Here is a 21,647-nt window from a genome sequence, read left to right as displayed (position 1 = left end):
GTGGCATGGTGGTTAAAGCACTGGATTCCCACATGACTGACAACAGTTCGAGTCCCAGACCTGTGACTTGAAAAATCATGCCAAGGTCTGAGGTGTATATCATGGTGGGTAAAGTCTCTTCACAATCTAGATGATGTATAGCGATTTCATATATGAATAATAAGTTTAAAAATTAATTTTAAAAATCTCAAAAGGAAAAAAGGAAATCACCCCAGGCGGGTGTGTGTGCATGCCCAAAATCCTGAAAGGAGAATGAAGGAGACAGGTTAGTAGTGTGGCCATGCCCCCTGAGGGGTGGTTTCTCACTTTCCTTCTCTCTGTCTCTCTTGGGTGAATGCACACACCCTTTGGGAAAAAAAGAAAAAGAGAAAAAGCAGTTCAGTGATTTCTGACTTTGCTCATTGCGATTGCGATACTTGCACTTATTCTTCCAAGTCAGAGAAGTTTAGAAATCATGATAATAATGAAATATACACAGAAAAAAAAAAAGCCTTGAGTTTGCATTTTGACTCCAATATGGCATCTGAATTATAGAAACTCACAGAAGCTGCTTAACCATCCCAAGACCCAAGTTCTTCACTGTTATCATTTTCAGAGCAGCTTTGATGACCATATATCTTTATGTCTCTAGTAGCCCACATGGTGAAAAAACACTATTACATTGGAAGTTCTTTGAGAGCAAGAAAATGCCTTTAGGTTTACGGTTGTAGCTCAATGTCTGAAGAAATACCCAGATATAGTATACAATTTAGTATAGATAATAAGTGTTTAGTGAATAAGTGGATATCACATTTATTGCATGAATAAATAAAGGATGGATACTACTTTCAGCCCTACCTAGTGCAGGGTTGTTTCGAGGATCATATGAAAGCACATGTGACTGGATCTTGTGAACTGAACAGATTTATGGTTCCTTTTGTTCTATTCCTATTGTTATATTTCAGACAGAACATGCTGGCTCCATCATCTTAATTGCATTTATAAATATATCTATGGCATTTCGAATCATTCCTTATGCCTGCATCTGTTTAGACAGCAACTGATTAAAGGATGTTTAGTTCTGAATAGCTTTATGTATTTTAAACTGGAAATGTATTTTCCCCGTCTTGATATCTAATTAATTTTTTTTCAAATCAAGTGCTCAAGCCTAGACATATGGACCATTAGGTTGACTATCACAATATTTTATTATTTTTCAAGAAATAAGATGTTTTGAAGGCTCTGTATTTTTTGAACCTGTTATAAGTTGTTAAATGTTGTCACAAAAGAGCCTTCAGTTTGATGTATAGGGCACATTATTTCAGGGAAGTACACTGTCATATGGCATTATGACACTTGAACTCCAGGGAGAAATTTGAGAAGAGTGTTTGGCCAATATGTTCTAACCGTCTTCCTGAAGCTGCCTAATGCTTGCTGTGTTTTGACCCCAATTCTCCCAAAGCACATTTCTCCTACCTCCCACTATGTTTCAAACTCCCACTGATGCATCATTAAAAGTTGAGACGACAGATCCTAGGCAATCCAAAAGTCACTTCTTTGGATGTTACATTCATTTCTACCCCAACCTCTAAAAGTGATTGGGACAGCTGTTCCTACTTAATTGCCTTTAATACAATGTATTTAATCTTTTAAAATCACGTAGATAGACTTTCTAATAATAAATGAAGTATTTGCTATCGCAATTTAAATTCATTTCGTTTACTGTTCTAAGAGGGGACAAAAGAGAAAGAAATCTTTCCACAGTACCCTAAACTATTACATATGATAGCTCTATCGTAACAAATCTCTTTGCATTGCACAGATTCAGATAGAGCATGAGCCAAATTATATCTTTAAATGAAACCTAAAAAAGAGACACGGTAGAGTCTCGTGCCAAAATGGCAGGTGAGAGGGCTTCTCTCCCCAGCACTGAAAAGATTTCCATCTCAATTCTTCAAATAAATAATTTGTACTCTTAAGGAACAGTGAGTGGCCACCTGTGAGTCCTATGCAGGGTCCTTGTAGGATTCTCTGAAACCATACCTTGCTTTGACAGGTGTTCAGTGAATCCCAGGTCGCTGCTCTCCCAGAAGCTCCCTGCCTCAGTGCCTGGTTATTTCCTTTTCAAAATTTGCTCTCATTGAACAACACTCTGTTCCTGAGCTATTGAGGTTAAAACACGAGAATAGTAATTGAATTAGTCAACCTATAGATGCTATGAATGCCTGGATATTGGAAACCTGGCAGCAGAGACGTAGAGTGAGGAACATTTTTACTTTTCACTCAAATATCTATGAATCACATAGATTCCATGCAAGTCCACTGACAGGAGCTCTTCATTCAGAAGAAAGACCAATGCTAGGGAATTTCATTCTCACAAAATTTGCCAATCAATCATGCATTTTACTGACTGTTACTCTAAGTTTTACTGACTCCGTAGAGACAATATTGTCTGAAATAAAACATTTAGTCAGTTAAGTGTCACTCTCATCATTCCTCTTTCCACTCCCTTTCTCGCTATGGTCCACCTAGACTACTTACAAAGAAGTGGTTTTCGTGCCTCTGTTTTTCTAAAACAGGTTTTTAAATGAAATAAAAGTCAGTTACCAACAGCAACAGGAAAATCTATAACTAAAAAAGCTGTAAGAGCTTTTCAAGATTGAGAAATAGGTGGTTAACATTATATTATTATATTTTTTAAACTAGATTTCCCATCCGAGAAATGCTTTAATTGACCAACTTGAAAAGTCTATCAATACATGTGAGAATTCTTGCTTAGAAGCTGATGTTCGGGTGAAGGTGACAAAAGAATATATATCTATTTAACAAATGTAACTCATTTTATTTTTAAATAGTGCCTTCTTGCAATGGTGTTGCTGTTGCTTTTGTGAATATTAACAGAGTGAATATTTCATTAGTATGAGTACTTACACAAAACATGGAGAAGTAATTTAATGCTCCAATCTTTAAATTATCAGCTAATTTATACCACGTATGTAAGAAAACATGGAAAACCAGGCATCCCATATAAGTGGTTTCCATTGCTTCCAGTCCAAATGTAGACAGACACATGCTGAGTGAAGTCAACAAGGTTAGATCACAGGTGCTATGGGAATCGGCTAGGGAATTGGCAGAGGAAGCAGAGAGTAACTCCAGGACCAGCAGATGGCGTAATGGTTACGTAGCTTGCCTCCCATGTAGTTGACTGTGGTTCAAGTCCTGGACTCGGTGACTTAAAACTCATACCAGGCACATGTGCACATGTGTTCAAAATCCTGGGAGAAGATGGATGAGAAGGAATTGAGGAATGGCCATTCTCTTTGGTATCTATTTGGGGGGGGTGTATTTCTCACTTTCTGTCTCTCTTTCTCTCTCTGTCTCTTTGGCAAATGCACATACTCTATAGCAAAAATCTCTCTTTTAAAAAAGGGTTATAAAATACCATATATTTACTGATGAAGAGAAGTTGTGGTTGAGATTGGTTTTCCTCTCCACCCTCATCCTCCAAGGTTTCCTGGATCTTAGTCCTCCTTCCTTGTTTACATCTCTGCTATGGCTGACCCTGACGTCTTCAACTGATCACTAGGCGAGCCTAGCTGCCTGGGATGTTTTTTGTTCTACTGAGCATCTGCCAGCTCCTGCATGTAGGGATGAAAGCCATGGAACATTAAATTTTATTTCAACATGTACTCACTAAGCACCCCATAGGTATAAGAAACATTGTGATTGTAACTTAAATTCTCTTTATTCAGATTCTCTATTTCCATATTGCTCTTTCCTTGGTTCTATCCCCTAATCTTTGACTGGGGGGAGGGGGCGGTATTTGATTTTCTTCCACACCTTTGCTTCTCCCTTTAATTATTTTCTGTTCTTTTATTGATTCTTTTCACATTGATCTTTCTCTATTTCTATTTTTGGCATAGTTTCCTGCTTGTTACTTTTATTTCTAACTCTAGAGCAAATCCAATTCCAAAATAATATGACTTAACTGGAGCAAGGAACACACTCAGTAGCAATGTTGAAATACTTACCACTCCTATCACTGTGCTATTAGCTCAAGTCACAGAACAGGTGGGAAGAATGGAGTGATACTAATCTCCATTGTTTTATCATTTTACTTATAAGTTCTACTGGAGGTAATGAGCACAGTTCGGGTAATAAAACCTTTGGCAGAGTATTGTTTCATAGAGACAATGATATCCTATAGAAAATGAAACCAGGCAGGAGGTCAGGACAGCGGGTAGCCTCCAGCTTTACTGCCATGATGCACACTTCATCACGGTCCGCAATGCTGTAAAATGGAGAGGATAGTTGATCCCTCTACCTGACTGATTTGGGTTAAGGTTAATTAGAAATATATGTAAAAAGACATTGCTCTTTAGAAGGGAAACAGTGTCAACAATCCAGTATTTATTATATGGTTGTCGGGGAAACATGGTTTAGAGATTTTGCCACAGAAAGAGAAACAAGTCTTTATTACCAGGTTGACTTAGCTCATCTCCTCCAGGCTTCAGAGCCTTTGGAGTCAGCAATGGGACCTAATCAGCAATGGCCTTTTGAGCTCAATAGGCTTTTGGGAACCTTCTTCTTATAGTAGTGGATTTGCTTTCCTCCAAAGCCTCTGGGCAGCCTTTGCAAATATTGTTAAACCCCTTCCTCAAATTCTACAACAATTTGAAGAGCAGAAGAGAATGAGAAGTGTGCATGACTATGTCCCATAATAGAGAGGTCCCTGAAGACACAAACATAAGAGAAAGGGACATATGCTCTTAGCCTCTATCAGACACTATTTCTCAATCAGCCAATGAAACAAATATCCAACATGGGTCCCGATGGTCAGATGAGAGAGTATATAAAAACCTATTAAATATCCAATTTCATGGCATCGATGCTGAAAAAAAAATGATCTTTTTTCTCTTTCTACTGAATGAGCTTACTCAGAAATACTGCTTATTCACTAGTACTCTGAAATATAGACTTTTAAAGGGTCACTTCCACCCCTAGCCTGTTTCCAATTATATAAAGATGTTCTTCTCTGTGAATCTTGCATAACTTTGTGCATAATTCCCTTAGAATCTTTGACTTCATTTATAACTCTGAGAGAAATTCTATGAAGGTCTTCGAAAATCAAAACCTTTTATTATAAGCACATTTTCAGATTCCTTTCATAATGCCAGCCCCTCAGAAATCTTTACCCGTTTGCCTCTCAACACCCCCTTCTTGGAATGAGAAAATATAAAAATGTCTACTAGTAAACAAGTTTGAGAATTCCTTCCCTGAAAAAGTCAATAGTAAAAACCGAACAGAAATAGAAAAAACAATCATTAACTCTGTAGTTCGGATCCATTTTTTGATTTCTCTTTAAATACAGAATGACCAATTAGCCTCTGCTTAATTTCATGCATATATACTTATATACATATATTCTTATACACGCACAGATACATGCTTGAATGAATATATTTAAAAACATGGAATGGTAACATGGCACATGCTTAGGTTCTGTGCAAACACTTAATCTTTCCTGTGAAGGAAACATATTAATATTACAAAAACAAGTCATGGAGAGTGACATGCAACAAGTGAGGGGAGGAAAATAGGATTGAGGCAGGGGAACAAAAGGGACACGAAGAATGTAAAGAACAAAAAGTGTCATTGACCTGATTTGTCAGAGCTGTTGCCTGTGATTGGAGTGATGGAGCAGCTGGGATTAGCCTTTGCGCTGTCCTTGGAAGAAACCATTTTGGGTTTATTTTTCGTTGCCTCTAGTGCTTTGACCTTCTTGGCATGTTTACTTCCTTTGTAGTGGGCCTCGGCCTGGCTCTACAAAGGAGAACAAATCAGGCTCATTTTCTTGCTACTTACACACACCACAATGGATGATCATGCAGGAAAAAGATACATTCGATCATAGGCACCACAGACATTTACCACTCAGCACTTGACTCCATTTTGGGCATTTAATGAAATGGCTGACCAGTATCTAAGAGGTTTCAGCATATTGAAACCTTCCATAATACAGAGAGATCTTGTATCTTTAAAAAAACCACACATTACATGAGGGGACAACAGGGTTAGGTCAAAATTGTAATGAAGGTGAGTTTTGTCATCAGTGTCCTCCCACCACTGCCCTTGGGGTTACTTTTCAAACATTTGACTGGAAGCATAGGCTTCAAGTACATATCCCATGCACACAGCTTGACCTTTAATATCAACATCCCTTAAGCTAAAAGCTGGTGTGCATGTGTCTACTTCTGGACTCTGCTCTGAGATCGGCTGGTGCAACAGAACAGCATGTTAATAGATAATATTGAGTGGAAATTATACTACATTTTGGAGAAATCTACATGTGTTTCATGCATCATTTTAATAATTCCAGGCCTAAGAACAGATAATAATAGTTTTTTTTTAAGTTCATAGAAAATGCACATTATGAAAAAATAACTATGCATGGATTTAAAATTTTTTACACTAAAATGAACCTGTATGTTAATTCAATTTTCCCATGAATTGTTTGATGTTTCAGCATAAAAGAGGAAGAATCAATCCTTGTTTCTGATCTGAGATGTGATTCTGAAGTCAAAGCAGTTAGTGTTAAATTTGTCTATAAAGAAAGTATATGTAGAACTGTAACTTCAAGACCAAATGGAAGAAAAAAGAGCAAGAAAAGTAGCTATTAATAATCTTCAAATAACAAAAACAAATTCTACATACCTAGAAAACACTCATTCAATTGCTAGTATTTGGAAAATTCCCCTTTACTTAATAAGTTTTTTGTTTGTTTGTTTGCTTTGTTTAGTTTTGCTTTTATATGTTTTTGGTGTCTAGCACTAATGTACACATTAACAAAAGATTGTAAGACTATTCATTTGAGTTTGATTTTGAAGACCCTCAAAGATAAAACCATGCAATTGAAAAAAAAAACTGTATTAGATAGTTTATTAGCTTAGGTATAAAGTTGAAGTGGGTAATAAATCTCAAATAAAACATAATGAGTATTCAGAGGATCTTGAAAGTAGTGATGCCCCTCTACCCTTTTTTTTAGATTATTTTTCTTTAGGTAACTGTATATGTTTGATAATGATTTCATAAATTTCTCCATCTGTTTTCCTCAGCAAGCAGGACACCAGTAATGTATGCGTGTGTGTGTGTGTGTGTGTGTGTGTGTGTGTGTGTAGGTAGGTAGTAGATAGAAATGCCAGTGGACAGAATTGTCTCTCTATCCTTAGGGGCCAATGAGGTCACAAATATATGGAGATAACATGTGTAATGCAGAGCCATACAGATGCAAGAGTGAGCTGGAACAGTGAAACATGCATGTTATGAGAGAGAGAACAGTGGTATTAATAGAGACTTCCCATTAAAATTGGTAACTATTGATTTGAGATTTAAAGAAAGGGATACCTATGAATTGGTAGAGACAGGTACATTTCTGATAGGATTTAGGCCTAAACAAAGGACTGAGGCTCAAGTGCCAGTACAGTAAGGGGTACGGCTGGAGAGGAGCTCACACAGGCTTCTTGGTAGCATGTCTTCAACACAAGAAAGGCCAAGAAATTAATGTGCTGCTATGTAAAGACATGAGATTCTCAAGAAAATGCATGATGATACAAGTTTCAAATGGGGAGGATTTCTGCAACAACTTCTTTATTACATGTTTGTTGATCAAAAAAAGACATGAGGCCTACAAGAAGTCAGCAGGTAAAATATAAGGTTCTTTTGTTTCATGAGTAGGGAATATGAATAAAATAAAAATGTCCTAACATCATATTATCACTGACTTCTTGAACCCTTGGTTATATTAGTTCTGTTGCTGCCCTTTGCTTAAGTGGAATCATTTCACTGTTAACTAATACATAAAAAATAGTCTTCCAACATACCACCATTAGATACAGCCCTCTAAGGCTAATTTTCATGTGTTTTTGGAACATTTTTGCTGACTTCCCAGCTTGTTCTACTCCAGATCACCAGGTATACGTGGCTTTGTTACCTTCGGACATCCATCTACACACACTTCAACAGAAGTGGCTATGGTGAATGCTACATCGATGCCAGCAGTACTTCTGGATCTTGGTGGGGGTAAATCCACTTTACTCTGAGTTCATAAATGATTCTGATGATGTTGTTCATGTTCAGTATTATGTCTGATGCAACCACAAGTGTCAAGGGACATGAAGACTTAAAACATTATCCTCATGTATTTGCTGCCCTGTGAGAGTGGGAGCTTGATGACAGATTCACGACACATTCTGTTTTTCAGGGTTCTTCAATTTTACTGTGGTATTTCTTGTGGTGTGGGAGGCAGTTAGGAAAATAATATATTACTTTGGCCCCAGTGTAAGCTAGGGGTAGCTTGTAATTCTGTATTACAACTAGAGCTCTATCAGTGATTTCCCTAGTAATAACCGCAGTCATGCAAACTCAATAGCTCTGTACCTACTGCACAGTCAGTAACTTCCTAAATATCTTTTCCAACTGTCATTGACTTATCGTTGCTTTTACTTGGTTGTTTAAAGATTTCTCATATTTTTCTTTGTGAAGTTGAAAAAAATAATTCAAAAGAAAAAAGTGCTCATATTAAATCCATAATTATCAATCAAGAATAATTCAATATAGCTAAAAACATCTATGTGGTTATAAATTAAAAAGACAGGCAAATAAAAATTTGAAAATCAATAATGCAAAGAAACAGTAATAGCAATAATTAATATTACTAGGCACTGTTCCAGGCACAGTGCTAAATGCATCACATACATTAGCTCACTTAATCTTTGTAACAGTCTAAGGGGTAGGTATCACTATTAACTAGTACTTTACAAATGAGAAGTGAGCATAAAAAGGGTAAAAAAACTTCTGAAATATCACACCGGTAGGTGTATCTTTTTTTTAAAGAGGTTTTTGCTATATAGCGCATGCGCTCTCCAGAAGGACAGAGACAGAGAGACAGAAAGCGAGAAATCACCCCCCAGGGGGGATGGTCACGCCGCAATCCCTTCTCCTCTCGGGATCTTTTCAAGTACATGCATGCACACGCGCCCGGCGTGAGTTTTAAGCCACCGGGTCTGGGACGTGAACTGCGGTTGACTATATGGGAGTCCAACAACATAGCCATTATGCTAACTGCTGGGTCCCCACACCAGTAAGTGTAGAAGTCACTTAGCAGCTATGACTGCTTCCTGTGTACTCCCGTTTGATTATGTACCTACTCATTATATATCCATATACCCACACTGAGTGAACTTCGTAATTTTAGGACCTAAATTATTTTATAATTTGTACTGTTAATGAAAACATGCATAAAGAAAGCACACTGCTTTTAATGACTCAGTAGTGAAGGATTATATCTTTTATGTTGCTGTATTTATTTACAAGCCGCAGGGTTCTGCACTTCCCAGAGACAGACAGGGAGGTGGAGGGAAGCAGCCCCCAGTGCGGCATAGTCGTGTAGCAATCTTTTCTCCTCCATTTCTTCATCTTGTCTGGATTTGGGGCATGTGATTACATGTGCCTGACATGTTTTTCAAGCCACCAGGGTGAGGTTCAAACCAGTCAGTCAGCTATGTGGGATCCAGTTCCCTTAATCACTACACCATAGGACTGTGTAATCCTTTGGATTACATCTTAATGCTGCAGTGTTCCTGTGATTAGGAAATATCTACTTATTTATTAGTTCTTATCCTTCTGGTGAGTTGCTAAGAAAGTCCCACTTGTTAGATATATACCTATCTCTACAAGATATGAGGAAATCTCCTAAAAACTCATCTTTTCAAGTACACCAAATTGTGCAGTGTTAACTTAAGTGCCCTTTGGCTAAAGAAACATATGTTTCTTTAAATAAAACCTCCCAGTACAAGATAAGCGGGTGTCATTTCCTCATTACTATTTCCTGGCAGCGCTGCAGAAAGTTAACAGCATCAATTAGCACTTGGGCTTGAGATCCAGCTATGTGACACTTCACTGGATGCCAGGATGGGAAGAACTCTCCACAGCCATGATCCACTTTGCCTTGGAGTTCTGGGGCATGGACAAGCCTTCTTAGCTGCCATAGACTGTTGTTTGGGAAAAGGGAAAGGAAGGCTGTGGAATAAAGACAGAGTGACAAGTGCCACTCAGTTACATTTGGCAGCTTTTCAATTCCCCTGTGGTATTCTTGGTAGTGGCACTTTGCTCTCCTCAGGCCTGTATCTGAGGTAGTGTTAACAGCTTCTAAATCCTGGGCAAAACTTCAAGTGAAACTGAGACACTGTTAAATAGAAACAAGATTAACCTGACTTCATTATCTAGGAATCTCTTTAATTGAGGAGTGAAGGCAGCAAGAAAAAGAGCCAGAAAACCCGTGAATTAGGCAATACAATTAAACCCATCAACAATGGCTTTCCTAGCACTTCTCAGAGCCTTGGCCGGCCAGGCTCCTGGCTCTTTACATCCCAGTGACTAATGAGCAGACAAGTTTGTCCAGCACTAATGACTTGCTTTCTGCCTCCCCTCCTAAAGTACTCCTGTGGCCCCAACTAGCAGTGACCAAAGATACCTCTTGACAAGGATTGCCAGAATTAGAATGCAATGCCCAGAACATCATATTGACCTCCAGATAAGAATTCATCAGTATCTAGGTTCTTCTCTGAAAGGCCACTCTAGTAGGAAGCCACCCACTGGTAGAGACATAACTTTGATAAGAAATGAAAACTTGGATCTTGTTTTTCTTCCTTTAAGCATTTTTGTTGCTAAAGCCCTTCACTTTCCCAAATCTTCTACATTGGTCCAAACAAACAAGCAAAAAGTAAGAATGTGAATGTATTACTTTATTTGTTTAAGAATATTTAATTTTATTTATTGTTATTATTATTATTTTTTTAATTTGATGCTGAGATTTTAACCATGCTCAACCATGTGGGGGACAAATCCTGAGTCCAGTGCCTTAACCAACCACACCACATACTGGCTGTAAGAATGCATTACTTTAGAAATGAAAATATATGGGACGAGCAGTTAGCGTAATGGCTATGTCGCTGGACTCCCACGTAGTTGACCACAGTTCGAGTCCTGGACCTGATGGCTTAAACTCACTCCGGGTGTGTGTATGTGCATGCCCAAGATCCTGAGAGGAGAATGGAGAAGGGATTGTGGTGTGACCATTCCCCCTGGGGCGGTGGGGGGGTGATTTCTCACTGTCTTTCTCTCTGTCTTTCTGGTGAGTGCACGCGCCCTATAGCAAAAAACTCTAAAAAAAAAAAAAAAAAAAAAAAAAAAAAAAAATATGCCGGCACTGGTATTGTGCATTGCTATAATGCTGTGTTCCACAGCCTGGGACCACTCGGGAGGCCTAGGTTCAACTCCTGGTTCATCCAAATGACTGGGTACAGTAGCACTTGTAATCCCAGGGGCTTGGGGAAGCAGACAGGCAGGTAGATCACAAGCTTGAGGCTAGCCTGGGCAATAGTAAGACTTTACCTAAATGAAAATCTAGAAATGGTCATGAATCTGTAGTCTCAGCTAGGAAACTGAGGCAGGATGATGGTGACCTGGTAAAACTGAATTAAAAAAAAAAAAAAGTAACACACTATTCCTGAAGAAAAAAATTAAATTCACTATGCTCTCATTTCCGATGTTTACCTTATTTCTCATTTGGACTTCAGAAAGATAGCTAGTATCTTGGATCATGACACTGAACTGTGTTCTCTTGTACAGAAAAAAACAGTCCAAGTAGAACAAAATGGCAGCAGGTAAAGGCAATGTCCTTGGACAAAGTATGTGACTACCCATAAACCAATGGAACCAATCATTTCGCTTTTAAAAACAAGTAATTATACCATTTTCTTAATTTAAGAGTGCATCATTAAAACAACTGGCACCTGATTCTTTCTGAGACCATGCATTTCAATGGGTTAAGAAATCTTAAGGGGAAATAGCGGGGTCAGTTAATTTTCAGAAATGCCTATACATTATAACGTCAAGTAAAACATATGTCAAATGAAGTATCCATAAAACAGACCTGATAATAAGGTGGAAACCTGATTTATGTATTCTACAAAGAATTACTTAGCAATAATTACAGGCAGCCCGTAGCCTAGTAGTTAAGGAAGCTGGATCCCACATGGACAACTGTGGTTCAAATACCTACCCAGCAGCTTGAAGAACACGCAGCATGTATGTGCGTGTGTGCCCCAAATCCTGAAAAGATGAACAGACAGAGGGAAAGGGTTGCAGCATGATCATGCCCCACTGGGGATGCTTTCTACCTCTTCCACTCTGTCTCTTTGTCTCTCTCTTATGAGTTTCCAGACTCTGGCAATTAAAAAAAAAAAAAAAAAAAGAATTACTTAGCACCTTCCATTTGCTAGATATAGTGAAAGCTTATGCACATACACTATCAAGAATGGTGGTTAGGGAACCAGCAGTTAGTGTAATGGCTATGTCGCTGGACTCCCACGTAGTCGACCGTGGATTGTGTCCCAGACCAGGTGGCCTAAAACTCACACTGGGCACGTGTGCATGTGTGCCCAAGATCCCGAGAGGAGAATGGAGGAGAAGGGATTGTGGCGTGACTATCCCCCCCTGAGGGGGGTGATTTCTCGCTTTCTGTCTCTCTGTCTCTCTCTGTCTGGCGAGCGCACGTGCCCTATAGTGAAAACCTCTCCAAAAAAAAAAAAAAAAGGAATGGTGATTAGAAAAAAGACAGGCATACAAATAGTGTAATCCACTGTACTAGGGAGAAATGTTCACCTGTTGAAATATCCATTTTGTAATCCAAATAATAATGTGATTGAATGTATAAAAGAAAATGAAATGAAAAAATAAAAAAATTAAAAAGGTGTCATTTGACCAGAATCTGTAATTTCTAATTTCACTGAAATATTTTTTAAATTATTAAAGAACAGACCTCTGAATACGTACAAATAGGCCACTTCTTTCTGTCTCTCATAACTATTTCTGTGTGCAGACTTTACAAAGTCCTAAAGAAATCAGTCGGTTTCTCTGGGAATGCAATACCAATAACTCACTGGCTCATAAGTCCTGGTTTTGCCACTTGGGGATAATTGCCCTCTTACCTCATTCTATTTGTAAAGAAATAAATGAAATTTAAAAACTAAAAAAAAAGTAATGTAATCCAAATTAAAAGATGAAATACAATGGTAGATACAGAGAAACAAGGACTGTGGGAGTCAGAGGAGATGTAGATCTCTTGAGTAGAGGGGACCATGAACCATTGTAAAAAGAGAGCCCCATCACAGAGCCCCTTCACATTCACTTTTCAGCTTCACTAGGACACAGAGACAGCAAGGGAACAACAGAAAGGCGGCCACATCATGCTGCCTTGAAAATGGGGGTCCCCTGAAAATGGAAAACATATCATAGTGTTTTATAATTAAAAACCCAAAATTCTGCTTCTAAGTATTTTGTAAAAAAAAAAAAAAGCTGTTTTTAGAATACAGATTTTATGCTCTGTTCTAAACCATGTTTCTATATTAAACCAATTAAATTATTTATAGTGAAGTTTTAATAATTATTTAAGATAAAAGCATAGCATCTAAAATTTTAGAACTAAAGATGTTAGGAAACTAAAGATTACAGAGTAATAGTCAAATAATTCTTTAGGTTTTGGCTTTAACAGAACTTTTTTAATATTAAAATGCTTTTAGCATATACTTGTTGCACTGATAAGTTCACCCACTCTCAGACAAAAAGTTACAACACAGGAAACATAAGAGAAATCCAAGAGAAAGGCTTACTGAATCCAGAAATTGCTAGTAAGTCTTTCTGCTGATATTTGCAATTGTAAGACCTGCAATATCAGTAATGACATACTACTGGCTTTGACATTCACTTCATTCAATGCTCATCTATTGGATCTGTTGAAAACAAAGTCCAGACAAAATTAAACCATTATGAGTTTTTAAATTTTAAAAAGACACAATGTCTTTGCTAATCTCTAAGTTATATATATATTTTTTCTTCAAAGATAATTTATTACCATGAAGAAGGCACTTCTTCCTCAAAATGCTGTGTACAGAACAACAGACTCAGTGAGCCACCAAGTGGCACATAATGAATACAGAGAGATGGAGGAAGAGACATCTCCCTTCTTGCCTTTGATCTCTGCCAATTCAAAATCAATTAGCCCTTTACTGACTTAGCTGGAGACTTAAGGGAAATATTACAGGTTGGTTTGTCCCATCTGGGGCCGCCACATTGCATAGCTCTGAGACGTGAACATCCGCCCCAGCCAGGAGAGGTCAGGCTGCAGAGTGAGCAGCAGTCACATGTAGCTCCACATGAAAGGTATCCTCTGAATTTGTGGTAGGCCAGAGTCCTGCCTATGTATTCCTAGTTTACTAGCTTTATAGTACACATGTTAAAAAGACCATCAATTCAAAGAGTTTTTGTTACTAAAGAGAAAGGTGATGACTCTCTAGAAAGAAGGTGATGTTCTCTTTGCTAATTCTTTAGGCTTATTTTTGACTGTATAATATTTTATAAGATAGATGTAGAGTTCTTGGGATATAGCTGCTTTAAAGTGCCACTATTGAAAATGCATGAGCATTATATTGGGTCCTTGGCAAAATCATGATGCAGTTTTGTGTAGAAAATCAGAAAAATATGTCATGACTTTTCCAGTAACCCAATTTTTTAATATATGTGTATGTGTGTGTGTGTGTGTGTGTCTACATTATGTATATGGTTCCATGTAGGCAAATTAATTCAGCTATTTAAATGTTAAGATCTTTAAAAAAAAAAAATCTTTAGTGGTCCTAAACCTAGTTTTCTAAAGCAGCCTATTAGCTAAATGCCTCAGGACTTGGGGTTCTAGTGCACGATTCATTGGTGGAATTACTTTACACACTGAAACATGGAGAAGCTGTAAGAGGACCAAACAGCTGTGACCTTTCTAATTTACATAATTAGAAAGATACTACAGTTTGAACAAAAAGTCAGTTATGGGCTAACTGGTGGCATGGTGGTTATGGCAGCTGGATCCCACATGCCGACTGTGTGGTTCGAGTCCTGGTCTCGGCAGCTTAAAAAATACTCCAGGTATGGGTACATGCATGCTCAAAATCCCAATGGGAGAAATGGAGAAGGGATTGTGTCCTGAACATACTCCATGAGGAGTGCTGTCTCATTTTCCCTCTGTGTCTCTCTAGTGAGAAAAAAACAAACAAACAAACAAAAAAAAAAACAACTGTAATATAGTAAACAGTGTTTTTGTAAAAAGTTTTTTAAAAGAAAAACTATGTTTCTTTAAAAACATGCTTTTATAGAGTTCCAAGTAAACAAAATGTTGCCTCATTTTTATAGTAACTTTTAGATTTCACTTTTAATTAATTAAAGGTAGGTAATTAATCTTACATAATTCCCAGAAACCTAAGCTTCTATGTGACCAGTTTAGAGTTGAGAAGGGCTGGGCATAACAGAGACAATTACTTGAGCCTGACTTCTTCAACTGTTATGTGAATCCAAACCTTTCATTTGTTCATTTCTCCCCTCTCTCTTCCAGTTCTATCTTTTACTTTTGGGTCATAATTAAATACTATCTCTCTTCACAGACAAATGTATCGTATTGGAGGAGATTTCAAACGTTCATGAAAGAATGGAATTAAAGTATGAGGTTATAGTTTGATGCTCAAATTTCTAAAATCTATGTAGAGTTTTATTGTAAAAATGTGATTTTCATGATGTTTTGAAGATTTCTCATATATTTATCAAAGTAAATTCATCCCAGTAAATTAATTTTTTTAAGTTTTTCCATTTTGCCAGAGGGTGTTTGCTAGAGAGAAACAAAGAGAGGGGGAGAGAGAAAGCAACCCCTGAGGCCCATGTTCATGCTGCAATCCCTTTTCCATTTCTCCATCCTGCTGGGATTTGGGGCACACATGCACACATTCCTGACATGTTTTTTCAAGTTACTGGGGCTGGAATTTGATCCATGTGATGGGTCATATGAGATCCAGCTCTCTTAACTACCCAGACCTGGGGCCAATCCAAATTCACTTCCTAATTCTATTTATGAATACTGAAAATTATAGAAATTATGTTTTGAAAAAGATTTTCCCTGCCAATCTTTTTTTAAAGAATTATTTACTTAATTTTATTCATTGTTATTATTTTAAAATCTGCTGTAGGACACGTGAGCTCATCAGAGACAGACAGAGTGAGAGTGAGAGAAAGTGAGAAAGCAAACCACCTGGTCCAGGACTTGAACCACAATCAGCCATGTGGGAGTCCAGCACTTTAATGACTGCGCCAACTGCTGCTCCCCCTTGTCAAGCTTAAGGAAGTAGATGTATGCAAAAGTTTTAGACATAAATGAAGGATCAAACATAGTTTTTATTTGGTGTCATAATGTCTTTAACATCATAATTTAGTTAAGAATTTTGCAAGAAGTATCTGAGATACTTACCCTAAGAAAATGAAACTGCTTAATGCTCCTTTTTGTATTACGTCACAATTTTACAATTTTGGAAAGATATCTTTGCTTTGTGTTCGGGATTGGGAGTCAATATTTGAATTAATTTAATGATAAATATATATGTAAATTCATAGTGTGTGCACTAGAGTTTAATTGAAGCAAGAAAAAGTAAATGAGTCATGGCAAAGCATGCCCTTAATTTCCCTCTCAAAATACAATGGGGAACAAATTACAAACCCCACAGAAAATGTACTTGGTCAACTATATTCTCTAAATTATTACACCCAGCATGGGAAAATGAGTTCTTTGCACATGCACATAATCTTGAATATGAAATAACATTTATAATTTAAAAAAATACCTAATTATCTGAAAGAATTATGCATAGATGAATACAATCTTTTCAAACTCAACCTTAGAATTTCTTTGAAACATGGATATTATCATATTTTTTAATAATATCACATGAGCTATTAAGAATTTTTAGATAATTAACATTCCTGATTCTTTATTTTAGATTACTCAAAAGTATTTAAAAGTGGAAACTATCTACCTCCCTAAAACTAATGTCACATTTTATAGTAAACTAGGAAATTTTAGTTAATAATTCTCAGCTTCCTTCAACTATGAAGGAGAGTATCTCAGAGTTTGTAGTGATTTCACAGTTACATTCCCAGCTGCTAACGTGTTTGAGAGTGCTGCTGCCTTTCAGTAGGGAAATAGATTGCCATTGGATGCCATTGTGACTCAGTGATAAGTAATGCAATATCATTCAAGTTGATGCATTAAAGCTGCGATTCTACAGCTAACTAATTCAAGCCATCTGATGGTCTTTTAAATTAGACTCCCTCCTTCCACACATTAATTTTAATCAGTCCAGAAGTTATTACACTTACTTCCATTTCCATATCAAAGAAATTTACATAAATGATACAAAATCAATCTAAAATTAGAATTTGCATTGTGTCTCCTTATATTTGATGAATAACATCTTCAATGTACATGAAAGTGGCAAAATAACTTTGAAAGTGCAATGTTTGGCCAAAGAACAGCTTTAGTCATATATTATATATGTTGAATATATTATTTATTTATTTCAGTCATTGAAAACTTGTTTATGAAGTAGGCTTTGTAAAACCCATACTCCACAGCCCTAAACAAATTATTAAAATCAGTAGATATTTTATAATTCAAAATAAGTGAAGTATGTAAATGTGAAAATTAATGCCACATACATTTTTTTAAGAGAGATTTTTTGCTATAGGGCCTGTGGGTTCACCAGAGAGACAGAGACAGAGACAGAAAGTGAGAAGTCATCCCCCAGGAAGAGGATGGACATGCCACAATCCCTTCTCCTCCACTCTCTTTCGGGATTTTGAGCATGCACACACATGCGCCCAGCATCTTTTTGTTTTGTTTTGTTTTGGAGAGGTTTTTGCTATAGGGGTCATGCGCTCGCCAGAAAGACAGAGAGATAGAAAGCGAGAAATCACCCCCCAGGGGAATGGCCATGCTGTAATCCCTTCTCCTCCGTTCTCTTCTTGGGATCTTGGGCACGCACACACTTGTGCCCAGTGTGAGCTTAAGCCATCGGGTCCGGGACTCAAACCGCGGTCATCTACATGGGAGTTCAGAGACATAGCCATTATGCTAACTGCTGGTCCCTTGCCCAGCATCTTTTAAGCCACTGGGTCCAGGACTCAAACCATAGTCGACTAGGTGGTAGTTCACTAAGATAACCATTACGCCATCTGCTGGTCCCAATGCCATATACTTTCAAAACATAACTAAGAGAAAATAATGAAATTACATCTTTAGTAGTCATTTAGTCAACTAGAGCCATGCTAAGGCACTTCTCTACAGTCAAGTACCAGATTAAACTAGAAATTTTCCTTCTGAATTAATCTGGTCAACCACATGTAAGAGACTGGTATTTGTAAGCATGTAATGTGTTATAAAAAACAAGGATGAGGAAAGGGAGTAGATTATGATGGTGTGGCATGCTACTTTAGATATCAAAGAAACTATACTGATGGAACTTTTTATTCACAGTTTATTCATTTCATCCATGAGGGAGACAGAGACAGAAAGGGAGGGAGAAGACAACTCCCCAAAAGGGTTTTGATACCATGATGCACCCCCGGTCTCAGCCAGCCTGGGATTATGGGCATGCTTATGCCTGGCATACTCGGGTGGGTTGGGGTGGGGTATTTCTGAATGAGAACCAAGAATCTTCCCTTACGGGTCAGCCTGGAAGGACATGGCATTTTACTGCAGCCCCCCACCACCTTGAGGGGCCATTTTCATAGAGACTTGAATGTAGTGAGGGAATTAATCCAGTAGATAGATATCTGGGAGAAGAAAATTTTAAACCCAGGGAACAACGAATGACCGTTGTAAGGATTTCGACTTTTATTCTGAATAAACGGGAAATTCCAGCAGTGTTTTAATCAAGGGAAAAGTCTCCTTTGCCTTCTGTTTATTAAGAGATCACTCTGGTTGCTGACGGAGAAGGAGAACAAACTGGGTGTGTATAGATGGGGAGTTGAGGACAAGGCAAAGTAGATGAGGAAGTTATTACAATCATCCAGAAAAGAGATGAAAAGGATTCAAAAGCAAATCCCACTGATGGATCAAAAAGAGCTTCAAAAGTGGGATTTACTTAACCAATATTTACAATGTTTGGAATGTATGAAATCTTTGGACTTAAATGATTCATGATTTCTATGAAATTTCCTTTGTTTAGTTAGCTACATATTACTTTTTTCTCATACATTTAAATTGTACTTATTTGTTTATTTTAATTTAGTAATATATACAATTCAGAAGTATAAAAATGTATACAAAGCAAAAGTCTACACTTCAAACACAACAACTAATTGTTATTGTGTGTGTGTGTGTGTGTGTGTGTGTGTGTGTGTATCCTATCACAGACAGTTTACATGCCTGTCAAGCAAATATATATGAATATCTGCATTTTTCCTTTCTTCTATTTTTAGACAGATGCCTACACATTACATATGCTGTCATACACCTTGCTTTTCCTATTTAACCACATTTTAGGGATATTTCTAGTTTAAAGATTTGATTTTTTAAATTCCTGTTCATATTTACCAAACGAATGTTTATGAATGAGCTATGATTTATTTCAACAGGTCCTAATTGACTATATATGTTGTTTGCAAAGTCTTGCTATTCCAATGATGCAAAAATAGGCATTAAGGGCAAGCCCATGGCCTGGTGGTTACTTGAGTTGTATCTGACATGATCAACTGCATGACTGGAGTCTTGGACCCAGAGGTTTGAAAAACATACCAGGCAAGTATGTATGTGTGCCAAAAATCCTGAAGGGAGGAGGAAACAGAAGACAAGGGATTGTGGTATGACCATACCCCATGGGAAGTGCTTTCTAGCTTTTTCCCTTTTTCTCTCTTTCTTTCTCTCTCTGTCTCTCACCATGTACCTTCTGGCAAGTTAAAATAATGAAAAAAAGTCATTAAATGCTTAAAATAATTTTTTCTTTTTTTAAAACTAGAACTAAGTTTTTTTAATACTTTAATTAAAGCATACTTTTATAATTTCTCTGATTAGTCTCTATACCCTAATTTGTGATTATGAATCTATTATATTAGGTCATCGCGAAAATCATAATGTATGTTTCCATGTTTTCCTATGTAAGAATCCTCATGAACTTCCCAACAACCCAGTATGTTCTCTAAACCATTCTTTCTGGAAATCAGTCAGTAAAGTGTGCCCCACCCTCAGGCTTAAGAAATAGTGATCAAATTTTGATGAGAAAAGAAAGGGCCTTGACATGGGTCTTCAATAATAGAGAGGATTTTAAAGACAGACATATACTTCCAATAAGGAGAAAACTGTGACAAAGGCAAGAGGTTTAGGAAAACCAATCTATGTTTCAGGAGAAGTGATCTCTCCAGCTTGAGAGAAATGTGGGTATGTGTAGAGTAAGAGTGGAAGAACGGATTAGAAAGGCAGGTGCCAGGGCTGACAGTCCCGAACCTGGTGGCTTATTTTTTCACCTTCCCTCTCACTCTCTGTGTATCTCTCTCTGGTCAAATTATAGTAATAATAATAATGATGATGATGATGATGATGATGATGATGAAAAAAGTTAAATAAAATTTTGTTTACACAAAAGGCTGGAATTTTTATAAAAAGGAAGCTGTCCCTCCCACTGATGCAAGTTTCTCTGTCCAGAGACACAAATCCTTTTACCTCCTGTAGTGTCTATTACCCCTTATATTGCTTCACATTTACATGCAACTCTTCTCTTTCTCAAACATATTCTTAACATGAGTTTTTAAACAAGGTCAAGCCTCTCCAACTCAAACCATCCCTTAACGTATATTTACCCTTGGATTTCAGCATATTGCTCTCCTCCCTTTCACAGGTTGATGTAACTGTGCATGTCCTTTCTCTGCCTTCATCTGGTTAATTCACAGCAACAAGCATCACCAAGACACCAATGCCCTGTCGCCCAACCAAGAATACCTTTCAATCATCATCTCGCCAGACCATTCAGGTAGAGCTGATCATGCTGAATTCTTGGTTCATTTTTGCAGGGCCCTTTTTCCTAGGCGGATTTTGCCCACCTTCATTTCAGAGCCATTTGCAAGTTCATCCTCCTTTGCCCAGTCATTAAATGTTGGTATAGGGCTTGCCCCACAGTCTAGTGGTTAGGGAGGCAGATACTACAGGACTGATTCTGATCTGAGCCCTAGCTCCTGTCTTGTGGCTTGAAAAATGCACTGGGCAAAAAGAAAAACAAACAAAAATGCTGGGGATGTGTGCCTGCATGCTCGATTCTGATGGAATGGAGAAATGGAGGAAAAGGATTGAAGCATTATCAAGCTCCACTGGAGGGTGCCTTATTTCCCCCTCTATCTGGTAAGCCAAGCCCACAGGCACTGGCAATTTAAAACAATGTTAGTATATTCTAAGGTTCAGTTTTAAACCTTCTTGTTTTCTCACTCCAAACTCCCCAATCTTTTCCCTATTCAATCTCACTCACACTCCAACTTCCATTACGATGTCTTTTCTTTTTCTCTTTTTTTTTCTTTCTTTCTCTTTCTTTTTTAATTTGCAGTAGAACACGTGTGCTTGCCTGAGAGAGATAGAGAGAGGGAAGGTGAGAAATCATCCTAATTCTTTTGTGAGACTGGCCATGGCACAATCCCTTTTCCTCCACTCTCCACTTTAGATTTTGGGCATACATGCACATGTGCCCAGCATAATTTTC

General features: G+C 37.6%; 1 protein-coding gene across 6 annotated transcripts in view; it reads right to left on the bottom strand.

Moving 5' to 3' along the window:
- Positions 1 to 21,647, bottom strand: part of ZNF385B (zinc finger protein 385B) — a 366,382-nt gene that overhangs the window by 38,421 nt on the left and 306,314 nt on the right. For all 6 annotated transcript variants that reach the window (XM_006151637.3, XM_006151639.3, XM_006151638.3 and 3 more), the window contains one exon: positions 5,640 to 5,802. In XM_006151637.3, coding sequence (XP_006151699.1) covers positions 5,640 to 5,802 — 163 coding nt within the window. The remainder of the gene's footprint in view (positions 1 to 5,639; positions 5,803 to 21,647) is intronic.

This window comes from Tupaia chinensis, unplaced genomic scaffold, assembly GCF_000334495.1.
Source record: "Tupaia chinensis unplaced genomic scaffold, TupChi_1.0 Scaffold000322_1, whole genome shotgun sequence".
Classification (NCBI taxonomy): Eukaryota; Metazoa; Chordata; class Mammalia; order Scandentia; family Tupaiidae; genus Tupaia; species Tupaia belangeri.
Note: the sequence above shows the minus strand (reverse complement) of the source record. Positions and strands in the feature narration are given on the sequence as shown.